Consider the following 13,178-nt stretch of genomic DNA (forward strand, 5'->3'; position numbering starts at 1 on the left):
GCGCACAGGACGCGGAAACGTTTGCCGCGCAGCGAGAAGGGACGCGGTAGCCAATCAATGTGCCGTTTTTCGTAAGACGAAGAAGTTTATTGGCTGCCGCGTTGTCTCTTCCCGCGCGACAAGCATTTCCGCGATTCCGCGTCCTGTACGGTACAGTACGCAGGAGCCAATAGACCAATAGACTTCGAGCCGGGTTTCACGTAGTCTTTCCTCTTTCCTTTTGATGTGCGTGTGCGTTGCGTGCTCGCGAGATCTTGGATCTTGGTCGTTTGCCGGCAGAACGTATGTGCGTTAGTAGTCAGTAAACGTAATTGTGAATAAGCAATTGAAGAATAAAGGTTATTGCCCGGGAATCGCAGCGAGCGGACGTGAATCTCGCTGACGGCGGCCGACAGAGACAGTGTCGCGCGACAAGCGACAACGTGTAATATCGAAGGCGCCCCGAACACCGAGTGACGTTATTATGTCTTAATAGGCCTGTGACACGTGTGTGTGTGTGTGTCGGGGCTACTACAAGGACTCGAAATAGTGATTGCGATTAAGAACAAAGAAAAGCCACTTGCCGGGAAAAACAATTTATACCGAATTGCGAGAGACTTGTTGCAACGTGTTACCAGTTTACCAGCCGACTTACGTCGAATTACTTACAGGTATTTGTTACCAATTGCGTGTTGATACGCGACATTGCGAATAACTTCCGAGTACACCGCGAGTCATATACGAAACATTTGAGTGTGCATGGCCCGGCGAGTGCGAGTGCGAGTGTGGTGTCTGTACGAGCGAGCCAGAGATGACTCATATAAAACGTTCTATTGTAAGTGAATATGGTACGAATTGTTTGAATCTTTTTTTCTTTTGCACCACGCTGCTATTCCGGGTGTCGTTGATATCTGAAACCAAATTAATAACAGTTCTCTGTTGCGTAGAATAACTGTCTACTGTGAGGAATACTTACCTGTTACTGAGAACAATCTATACGAGATATAAGCCGATCCTAGTGGAGTGAGCAGCTGAGTCTGACACGTCGGTACCTGTAACAAAGGAAGAAAAGATTATCAATCAGAGGAATTCTTCTTGATGGTGAAATCAAGTAACCATAAGGACTGAATCAATTTTGTTTATTTTTTATAACGTCCGTTCAGTCATAACTGTAGTTTAAAAAACACAGACTTAACTAATTTGAAATTTAAATTGCGAAAAATACAAGACTTTACATCCTTTAGCGTATTGCAGACCAACAGAACATTACTGGCCTGTTCTTATGCTTTTGACCTGTGGTTGATTCTTCTCTGTGTCACTTCCAATATTATCTAAAAACATATTAGCATAGCTTTTAGCTTACTTAGACATGTGTCAAGAAGTATTTCTTTAATCGTGCCATTTTAAATCAATTTTGTCATCCTACTGCTGGAATAATTGGATCTTATTGTTAGAGAAGTTTATAGAGAGAAGGATACACAAAAACAAACTGATTTTTGACAGCTATAGCTTTTATCACTTCTAAATCTAAAGAGGAATTTATAACAGAATACAAAAAATATGAAGAAACAAACAAGAGAACTTTATTTCCAAGTTTTAACTGAACTTGAAAAGACAATATCAGTGGATAATATTGATAGCTTAAAAAAATTAAGTAATTTAATTGACAACATAAGTAACGCAGAAGATCAAATAACTTTAAGAGATTATTATGATAATGCCAGCAATCCTGTTAGAAGCACTAATTTAGTTATCTTAGCTTGCAAACATAATAAAGTAAAAATTTTAGAGTATCTATTTGATAGTGACGGTAAAATTCTAAATAATCTGTCTATTGTTACTGGAAGAAACACTATACTGCCAGATGATGAAGATGAAACGTGCCATAATGCCTTTTATTATGCTATACGTTCATGCAATGTTGAGCTTCTTGATACACTCATTAGTAAATGGCCAGGTAAATATTTTGCTGTTTATTTGGGAGAATTGGATACAATACTTTCAAGAGCTTATGAAGAATTAAAATTAAAGGACGTACCATTATCAGCCGAAATGGAAATTTTTGTTGAAAATAAGTTAGTAAACCTCCGTTTCTTCTCTAATGGTTCTCGAAAAGATAAAAATGTGAAGAATTGTCTTAATAATATCAGAGAACGGATTGAATTAACACTTCAAAACATTAACTTGTTGAAGACAGATTACTCAAACGCGGAAAAAGTAGATAAAAGGGCTTTATTTGTAGCAAAATTTATCGCCCAAAATATTTATATATTAAAGCGACAGTTGAACTCAACCTATGATAGATTGCCGTGGGAAGAAATGGAGTTTTGTTTAGTCAGTTTTATTTCCTCTCACACAAAACGACAAGAAATTAATCTATTTTATAATGCTACGCTGAATAAAAGCAAAATATTAAATCACTTAGAAAATTTTGCAAAGAAACTTGAAGATATAAAAGATAATATAGGAAGTGTAAACATTGGTAAATTTGCTGATCTTCCAAAGTTAAAACGCGAGAAAGTTGTTGCCGAGATTATTAGCAGTTATCCTCAATTTGAAGAGTTGTATGACGATTATCAACAAATTAGGGATATCCATTCTTTAATGAAAATAAGTGATTATATAAAGTTGGCGTTATCGGCTGATCCTAAAAGAAGGGAAGGACAGTTAATTATTACAAGAGTTTTGCAGGTTATCGGTGAGCATTTAAAAAACACTTTAGAATCTCCAAAGTTATCTAATACTACAAGTGAGCTTTTGCTATTATCGTTACCAAAAAACACAAGAGAAATAATTATAGACTTACGTAATTCATTATCGCATGCTTATTCACTCTCTAAGAGAACAGAAATTGAGGAAAATACAGATGTTAGTTTTTTTACCGGTGTTCAAAATGATACTAAAAGAATCGATATTGTAATTACTGCTATTCTTTACAGTAAAAAAATTAGAACGATCAGAATGCTGCTAAAAAAAATTGCTGATAGTGAGAGCTCAGGCGAGATAAAAGAAATTGCTGAAATATTTAGTAATGTTAAATTGGATGAAATGATATCGGAAAATTTTAAAATGATGGAATATGAAAAACTTGAAAAACTCATTAAAAAATTAAGCGATTGTATAACTGAAAAGACGAATTATGAAAATGAGTTGTTTAATAAAATTAATAACATTATCAGTTGTGCAGAAACTCGGTCAGAAAATATCCAAACTGATTATATTACAGGATATCAATTAATAAAGGGCTTAATCAGTTTGAGTGAAAATGTTAAGTTTGACTACAACGTTATTAAAGGAACGAAAATTTTTGCTAAACGAACATTAGAGAATATGACTTTGAAAATAAAGCCTCATAATCTTAACGAAATTTCTGAGTTGGTAATGAAAATTTTTCGTAGTGTTAGATTAAGAATACGAGATGACAACCTTGCTAGAGTAAACACATTAATTTGCGAAATTTTTTTTTATATTCCTCAATTTGGAACAAGTGATATCAGATGGATTAAGAAATTAAGTGGAATGTTGAATGAAAACGCTTCGTTTATTTCTACTTATAAACAAAGGAAGACTTACGATATAACAGAAGAAGAATATAATAACCAGCTTACCCTGAAGCTATCTGAACTGAAAAGTATTTTAAGTAATAACGCATTGAGTGATCAATTAATTGAAAAATTACCTTTCTTTAAGAATGATAAAAAATTGCAAACACTAGTAGAAATGCTTGTACTAGATATAATGTCAATTTTAGATACCTCAGAGCATTACTTGGAAAATAATCTACTTTTTTTAGACGATAACACACCTTTATTAACTGGAAAATGTTTACGTAATCATTTAGCGCATGATAATGCCTTAGTTGACGTTTTGTTATCTGATCCTTCAATAGCAGTTGTTTTGAACGCTAAAAAACTTACTGAAGGAAATATAATAAAAAGCAAGAAAAAAATTGGCAAGTTGGTAAGCGATAATTCTTTCAAGTTGAGAGAGAAATACAATCAAGACTTAGATACCATTACTAATCAGGAAAGAATGTTTGCTGCTTTGGAAGAAGAAAATCTAGAAAGTTTAAAGGATTGTCTAAAGAAAGGAGCAGATATTAATGCTAGAAATGTTAATTTATGGACTACGTTACATTTTGCTGTTAAGGGACCTAGTCTAGAAGTTACAAAATTTATTCTTGATCAAAATTTAAGCGTTAATGTGAAAGATATTAATGGTCGAACCCCATTGCATGTTGCTGCTGCGCATGGAAGGAAAAACATTGTAGAATTTCTTATAAAAGAAGCAGGTTTAGATGTTGACGAGCTAGATACGAATGGCAAAACACCACTACATGTTGCTACTCAAAATGGTCACAAGGGTACTGTTGAAGTTTTATTAAAAAATGAAGCTAATGCTATTGCCCAAGATAACTATGGTCTTTCAGCTTTACACCGTGCAATAAATAATAATCATATCGATGTGGTCAAGATTCTGTTGAAAAAAGATGTAAACGTTGATATTAATGAAACTAACGGTGGCTTCATCCCATTGCACATAGCTGCAGAGAGAGGTCATCTGGAGTTAGTTAATTTTTTGCTTCAAAATAATGCAGATGTTAACGTTAGAAATGATGAAGATTGGACACCGTTACATGCAGCAGCGTTATACGGTCATCCGGAAGTAGTAAATGCTTTAATTCTAAAAGGAGCTGATATTAACGCTCGAGTCATAAGTGGCTGTACACCATTACACTATGCAGTAGAAAACGGTCATGAGTCAATAGTGAATATTCTATTGAAGCATGGAGCTAATGTTAATGCTGTCAACATTTTTTACAATAGTACACCTTTGCTCTTTGCTGCAAGAGATGGGCATGAGGGAATTGTTAAAGCTCTACTGAAAAATAAAGCCGACGCTAGTATTGCCACTGTTACAAGTTATACTCCATTGCATCTTGCTGCCGCGCATGGTCATCTAGGAATAGTTGTTGCTCTACTTAAACATGGTGTGGACATTTGTGCTAGGGCTCAAAATAATTCTACACCATTAGACTGCTCGGCAGCAGGTGGCCATAAGGAAGTTGCTGAAGTTTTAATAAAGAATGGAGCAAAAGTTAATGCCAAAACCACTACTAATTTAACGCCATTACACGTAGCTGCAATGCGAGGCCACACAGACATTATTAATCTTCTAATAAAAAATAAAGCTAATGTTAATGCTAAATCTCATGGTGGTATGACACCATTGCATGCAGCTGCTCTGAACGGCCACATAGACATTATTGATCTTTTAATAAAAAGTGAAGCTGAGATTGAGGCTAAAGCTCATGACGGTATTGATCTTTTAATAAAAGATACATCTAAGATTAATGGTAAATTTTATAGTGGTATGACACCATTGCATTTTGCTACTCTTAGCGGCCGTGAAGATACTATCGGTTTTCTAATAAAACACAAAGCTAATGTTAACACTAGAGCTATTAATGGTTTTACTCCATTACACACTGCTATTGTAGAAGGCCACAAAGGTATTGTTAATCTTTTAATAAAAAATAAAGCCCAAATTGATGCAAAAGATTTTGCAGATAATACTCCACTACATATAGCCGTGCAAGCAGGTGATAAAGAAATCGTTGAGATTCTGGCAGCAAATGGAGCCAATGTTAATGTTAAGAACGACAACATGACACCATTGCTTTCTGCTATAAAATGTAATTACAGGGAAATCGTGGAAGTTCTTATAGCAAGTGGGGCTAATGTTAACGCAGAAGGCATTAAATGTTTGTCACTACCAGTTCTTGCTGGATACAGTGATATTGTAGAAATTTTGCTAGAAAAAACCTATGTTGATATGAAAGATCCTGCAAATGCTGATCTATTACATTGGGCTGCTGGTAGAGGTCATACGGATGTAGTGAATGCTCTGATAGCAAGAGGAGCTGATGTTGATGCCATAACTTATGATAATCTAACACCATTATGTTTTGCAGCGCAGGAGGGTTATGAGGAAATCGTTGAGATTTTAATAGCAGGTGGAGCTAACGTCAACGTTAAATCTACAGAAAATGTTACACCATTACATCTGGCAGCAGTAAATGGTCATGATAATGTTGTAAAAGTTTTGCTGGATAATAAAGCAAATATTAATGTTAAGAATAATGACGATAGAACACCTGACGAATTAGCAGTGGCACGTGGTCATTTACAAGTAATTAAATTGTTAATGCAGTACAAGAAAATAGATATTGTTTCTAAACGTAACGATGATTATACGATATTGCATATTGCTTCAGAAGAAAGTAACTTAGAGATGATAAAATATTTGGTAGATAAGGGATCTGATGTAAATGCTAAAAATATTTTTGGCTCAAAATCTATACATATTGCAGCCAGAGAAGGTTATAAAGATACTGTAGAATTTTTCCTTAGTAAGGGTTTAAGTATTAATGATCCTGGTATATCTAATCAGACATTACTACACTATGCTGCAATAAAAGTGAATTTAGAAGTTGCGAAGTACTTGATATCACAAGGCGCTGACGTTAATGCTAAAGATGCTAATGGTTTAACTCCTATGCATGTTGCTGCTAATTTCGGTTATAGAAATTTTATTGAAGTTTTATTAAAAAATGGAGCAGTTTATAACGCTGTTGACAATTCTTCTACAAGACCTTTAGAAATGTCGGATGACGAAAGCGTTATCGATCTATTAACACTAACTGAGAATTTGTTTTCGGCTGCAAAACTTAATGATTCTTCAGAAATTGAGAATTACATTAAAGCAGGTGCGGTCGTTAACGCCAAAAATGCTAAGGGAACATCATTACATTATGCTGCGTGGAAAGGCTATGACAGTATTGTCAATATTCTATTACAAAATAAAGCTGATCCTAATGCAGTTGGTAACAAGGGATTTACTCCTCTACATTATGCTGCTAAGATCTCTCATTTAAAAGTTGTAAAGCTCCTATTATCTAATGGTGCTGTGTATAATGCAGTTTCTGATGATGGTAAAACACCATCAGATTTTACTGTAAATAAAAGTATAACTAGTTTATTTAAATTACTAAGTGACTCATTTAAACATATTAAAAATGATAATTCTCAAGTTATTAATGATCTTAACAAGATAGAGGATATTGATACAGTAAAAGCAATAATGAATGCTTGCGATAGAGAAAACAAAACGCTAGTAGTTGCTGCAGTGCATAGTAACTTCTCAAAAGTCGAACAGTTGAAAGAGGTATCACAAGGTGATGTATCCGCTCAGATTAATTTAGGTATAGAGCTTTTTAATCGAGGCGATTATCAAAGGGCTTTAAATTTCTTCAAAAGCGCATTTGAAAGAAGAAAAGAAATACTAGGGTCAGATAATCCTGGCACTTTAGATATTCAGATGTACATAGGTCAAGTATCATGCGCACAAGGGGCTTACCAAGAATCTTTAAGTACATTTGAAGACATTTTTCGCAAACAGAAAGAAATTCTGGGTTTGAATGACAAGAATACTTTAAGTACAAAGAGTACAATTGCTTTAATGCTACATATGCTGGGAAGGAATGAAGAAGCTTTTAATATTTATCAAGAAGTAGTTCCGAAGCAAGAAGAAGTTTTAGGGCCAAATCATTTAGATACTCTAGATACTTACCTTCACATGGCACTTGTATTAGAGGAACAAGGCAAGTACGTTGAAGCACTGAATATCAATAGAACAATTTTGGAAAGAAGAAAGGAAATATTAGGTGCAAATCACTCAACGGTTATGTGTGTTGAACATAATATAGCAATGGTACTAACTAACCAGGGTAAGTATGAAGAGGCATTGAAAATTTATGAAGAGGTTTTTGAAAAAAAGAAAGCGGTTTTAGGTATTAATCATTTGAGTACTTTGTGGACATTACATAACATGGCTGGAATATTTGTCAGTCAAAAAAAATTTCATAAAGCTTTGATAGCCTTTCAAGAAGTTTTTAATATCCAGAAAAATTCTTTAGGACCAAATAACCCTAATACCTTGCTTACTCAATACAACATTGCAAATGTACTTTCTGCTCAAGGTAAATGGATTGGTGCTCTTAAAGCCTTCAGAGAATGTTTTAATCAACTCGAAGCTATTTTTGGACCAAGTCATCCCACTGTTTTGGATATTTTAAATAAGATAGAAAAGATTAATGATATATTAAAATATAATGACAGCGGTGCATCGGAAATTCTCCAGTATCTGCAGAAAGACATTAACATTGCTGCTGATACCCAGATAGCACAAGACGTCCTCAGGATCGTCCTGAATATGTCCCGGATGTCCTCAGGATTGTTCTCAATATGTCCAGGATGTCCTGGGATATTTTCAGGATATTTAGTTGTTTTCCAGAGCCAATAACATCCTCGGAAAATCCGAAGGACATCCAGGACAACATGTATTGTCGTAAATATTTTATATAAATATTTTATTATATTTCTTATCCGAGATAAACGGGATAAATATAAATATTATATAAAAGTTAATGATTTTTACGAATACTTTAATTCTTTTAATTGATTTGACAGTTATATGAGAAAGGCTATGTACCACCATACTGCCTACACCTTAATAACACTCTAATTTATGCAAGAATTTTTTTTTATATAAGAACTAATAAAGGTGCTACGAAACACGTCCAAAAAATTTAAAATTTCGAGATGTACTGACATTTTCTTTAATTGGAATTGTTGAAATTAGATGAATAGAAATTAAATCTATTAATTCTTCATTTGCTATGTGATTAAGTTCTGTCTAATACCACTTTTCAAGTCACTTTTTCTTACTTTTTATATTTGAATTTCTAAAAACATAGAAGGATATATTTTTCGTGGCGTTCTGCTTTTCTCTCCTTAAAAGTATTGGTCTTTTTCTTACTATATTTAGTTTTCAGTGCATTTAGCCGCTTAAAGTACTTTTTTACTTTTGCGTTTTTTAAATTGCGCATTATAATCAAAATTTGGCTGTCCTGTTTCCCACACAGCACATGATATCATTCGTATATACTGCGTATATACTGAATATACTGAGTATGTACTGAGTATGTGCTGTATATACGCAGTATATACAGGTGATATCCATGTGCTGTATGGATTTGTCTGAAAGTACAAGCAGTTTTTTCTTATTTTGAGATGTAATAAAAGATAATGCCTATCTTTCAGCTCCAGCGTGTACAAGTCTTGCCTATGCGATGGATATATAGTCATCAGCTTGCGTTTGTGGTGTTATAATTGATATAGGATATAGGTAATATTAGGACCACGAGAGACAATATTTGTTACAAACATGATTTGATTGCGGCTACGATGAAAAGAATTGATGATTCTCTCGCATTTGTGCAGTCTTAAATCACCATCTGTTGTTAAAATTCTATAGAAAAAGTGCAGGTATTATGGGATACCCTAAGTCTTGCTTAAGATAACTTGAAAACTATTAAAGATATCTGAATTTAGTTTTCACTGGGTTGTAATGTTAAATGTTTGTGATAATTATCATAATAATACCTTAAGGTATCCTATCAAATTTCGTTTATTTATAGTAAGTTTAATATTATATCAGTTTTTTCGATGGTGGATTTTGGAGTAATGTGGAACATATCGTGTGATGCGGATCAGCTTATTAATCTTGCAAAAAAATAATTTTTCTCGTATTTTGATGCATATTAATGATCAAGTAGTCTATAAGGTAAAAATACCCAGACATGTACTTATATCTGGACTTTATTATTTATAAGTATAACGCGAATTAAAATCAGAAATAAAAATATTTTCTCTTGTAGTTTGAAACTTTAGTTATAATATCCAAACGGTTATTTCCATAAATTTATATTTTTTTAAAGGTATCCAGACATGGTACGTGTCCAGGTATTGGTACATTTACTACTCTTAAGGCTCCTGGGTACCTGCCGCGGCCATGTTGAATCGTGACGTCAGAAGCGAGAAAACGACACGTTGAAAATTCTTGCGTGGTACTTCCAAATAAAAAGATATTTGCTTAAAATAACACCACAGATGTATTATAATTTATTATAAACTCTAATTTTTGTACTTTTTGTAACAATGTCATGCAAATGCAAGTAACATGTTTAAAACTTTTACTCATAATAAAATATACAGGGTGTCACTTAATTTGCGCTTACTATGTGCACAGCAATTTTTCTTATCAAAAATTAAGTCGAAAAGTCTTGAGTCATTTTTTTCTATAATGCTTAATAAAGCAGTAATTATTGTGTAAAGTCAATGCAATATAGTTAGGATGTGAAGAAGGATAGGAAGTCCCGATTTTTTATCGACTTCCGACATATCAATGAAGTGACGCATATCCCTTGTTACGGATCATTGCGACACTCAATAAGTTGCGGGGAGCTTGGTATCTTTTAATGCCGGACCTAAAAAACGGATATTGGTAAGTGCCTCTATCTCCGAAAAGCAGAAAGATTACCACGTTTATCGTGCTCAGACAAAGGCCTGATGCAATTCTGGGCCATGTTCATCCACGGGCCGTTCGGACTGCACTTTGTCCCCGTAACGTTCCAACTATTGGACACCAGAGCTGGAACTCAACGTGTTTGCATGCCTAGACCTAGACGATATCATCGTTTATAGCCGGACCTTCAACGAACATCTCTGCGTGTTACAAGAAGTATTCCACTGTCTCCGAAAAGCGCGCTATCGACTCAATTCCGACAAGTGCCACTTTTGCATCAATTGCATTAACTATCATTTACTGCGAGGACATCCGGACCGATCTGAGAAGACTAGTGCCATCACCAACTGGCCCGTTCCATAGGACGTATGGCAAATACGACAGTTCCTGGGAGTGGTGTCTGCTTGGTGATTTATTGAAAGATTCGCCATCATCACCGCCCTGCTTATCGCACTTGTACGTAAACAGGCCAAGGAAATCACCGAACATATGTGTCCCGACTTCACGCGGCAGTTCATTCTACAGACAGATGCCCAACAGGATTTGTGGTCGTCCTAACGCAATACATCCCGGAAGGAGAGCGGATGATCGCGTACGCAAGCCGCACGCTCAATAAAGCTGAACGTAATTGTCTGGACTGGAGTATCTGACTGTCTAGGATATAAAGCGAATGCGTGGCTACCTAGAAAAATACCATCTCATTATTATCATCCGATAATCAATCCTTACGCTCCAAATGTTGGAGTCCCTGACTGGATGGTTGGGGAGTTGGTCCTTTAAACTCCAACAATACGATTTCGAATTGAAATACCGGAAGGGCACTCTCAACAAGATGACCTGGGACCCACGCCAAACTATAAAGTGGTCACGATACCAATATGTAACGCTCCGCGAAGACTGCATCCCCGGAAGTACTGGACATCAGGATAAAAGGCGACTGACATGACAAGCATGTACACAGCTTCGACTTTAAAGAAACGCCGGCGAAGGGACAGTGGAAGGAGTGCATCCCCAAGGAACAACAGACCATGATCTCGGACCTCTACCATGCACTTACAGCTAGATATTTGGATATCTGGGAATAGCCAAAACGATTGCACGAATTGCAGAACAATTTTACTTGCCCGGCATTGCATAGTACGTGTCAGAACTGTCTCGTGCACAAGACCGTTCAGGAGAAACCGCAAGAGAAATTAAGACTTTTTGGTTTGTTTTGACGAATACTACATGCTCTTAAAATTTGGTACTTTTTTGAACACCCTGTATATTAATTATTCTTAAATTTTTATAGTTATTATTTTTATTATTTCATAATAATTATTTTAATTTTATAGATTTACTAAATAATATAATACATACAGAAGCATCACCAAATAAAAATACAAATATTATGATTTCCTTGGAAGACTATAATTAGTAAATAAGGAAATAAATAATTTTTCAAGTATGTTTATATATATACATTATTTCTATATATATTTTATAGAAATAGGTTTTGCTACTTATAAAATGTTATAATTGTAAAATACATTAAATCACATCAATATCTAGAAGAAAGAAATATATATAAACGTTCAAATGTCGTTGACATTATTAATAGCGTTACTAAGGAAAAGTCACATTTGAAAGAAATTAAAGTAAGCTAAAAGAAAGGTAAGAAAATTAGAATTTAAAGTTAAAGAAAAAAGATGATGCGGAAGTAGAGCATACAAATTTTTTGAAAATTTTCTTATTATTAAGCAACCCAATGCAAAATGTTACAATCATTCTTTCAAAAATAGAATTTTCTTGCATGTTCTAATTTTCTGAAAAGTATATATATTTAATTTATATTTAATTTATATTTAATTAAATTTTATATTAGGATCCGTGTATTTTATACTTTAAAATGTATTAACTGAGATTTAAAAAAACAAAGAAAACATCAGAAAAAAGTCAGTTCTATGACACAAGTAAAAGTAATTAATTCTTATAATATGAAGCTTGTTAACTAATTACGTATGATTTATGTAATTAATTACAAATATGCATGTAAATTACATAATTAACTAAAAATGTGTATATTTACCAATTATGTATGTATCTACATATTTAACTACAACTGTGCATGTAACTAGTACATGTTAACTGGTAGTACGTATAAGAAAACTTATTTATTTTTAATTATTTGTTTTTTAACGAGTACAGTATTATCGAAATTAATATTATTACTTAATATTGTATTTCTAAGTGTATAATATATTGCTTTATCGATGTGTACTTTATCGATTATACATCAATATATTTCTATATTTTTACAATAAATAAAATTTGTATTTTTTTACTTACATGTGTTGAATTGAATATTTTTGCTTTGAATATTTAATTAATACAATATTTCTTATGATTTTATCTATTATAATATTAATACCATTATATGGTAATATTCGATATGAAATAAATATATATATATATATAATATATATATATATATATATATATATATATGGTAGAACTATAAATAACAATTCTATTCAAGCATTGTCAAGACATTCGGCACATGTATTAGAACAATAACAATTATCAAGCAGTTTTTATTACCTATTCAAATTCAAATAAAGCGCGCTCGCACAATTAACAACACGCAGATGGTTATTCTAAAGATTGAAGACACCAATGACAGACGTGTCCCACACAGCACAAGATATTGCAACATTCACCAGATATCCGAGGGATCGCAATATGTCCAAATATTGATCACAATAACCGTAGGACATCCATAGGATCGCAAT

At 33.8% G+C, this 13,178-nt stretch overlaps 1 protein-coding gene across 7 annotated transcripts in view; it reads left to right on the forward strand.

Annotated features, from left to right (window-relative positions):
• LOC139778508 (uncharacterized) overlaps positions 1-12,730 on the forward strand; it is a 30,631-nt gene extending 17,901 nt beyond the window's left edge. The window contains exons 1-4 of one of the 7 annotated variants that reach the window (XR_011719583.1): positions 174-814; positions 927-8,388; positions 9,144-9,228; positions 9,821-12,730. Coding sequence is in view for 5 of the 7 variants with exons in the window: in XM_071716450.1 (XP_071572551.1) it covers positions 1,540-8,343 (6,804 nt within the window). In the remaining 2 variants the exon portion in view is untranslated. Of the gene's footprint in view, positions 1-173; positions 828-926 lie in introns of those variants that run through there. The other 6 variants (XR_011719582.1, XM_071716452.1, XM_071716449.1 and 3 more) reach the window with 6 other exon arrangements.
• Positions 12,731-13,178: the final 448 nt, after the last annotated feature.

Source organism: Temnothorax nylanderi, unplaced genomic scaffold (genome assembly GCF_030848795.1).
Source record: "Temnothorax nylanderi isolate EJ_2023f unplaced genomic scaffold, tnyl_v1.0 TNYL_tig0186_pilon, whole genome shotgun sequence".
NCBI classification, from domain to species: Eukaryota; Metazoa; Arthropoda; class Insecta; order Hymenoptera; family Formicidae; genus Temnothorax; species Temnothorax nylanderi.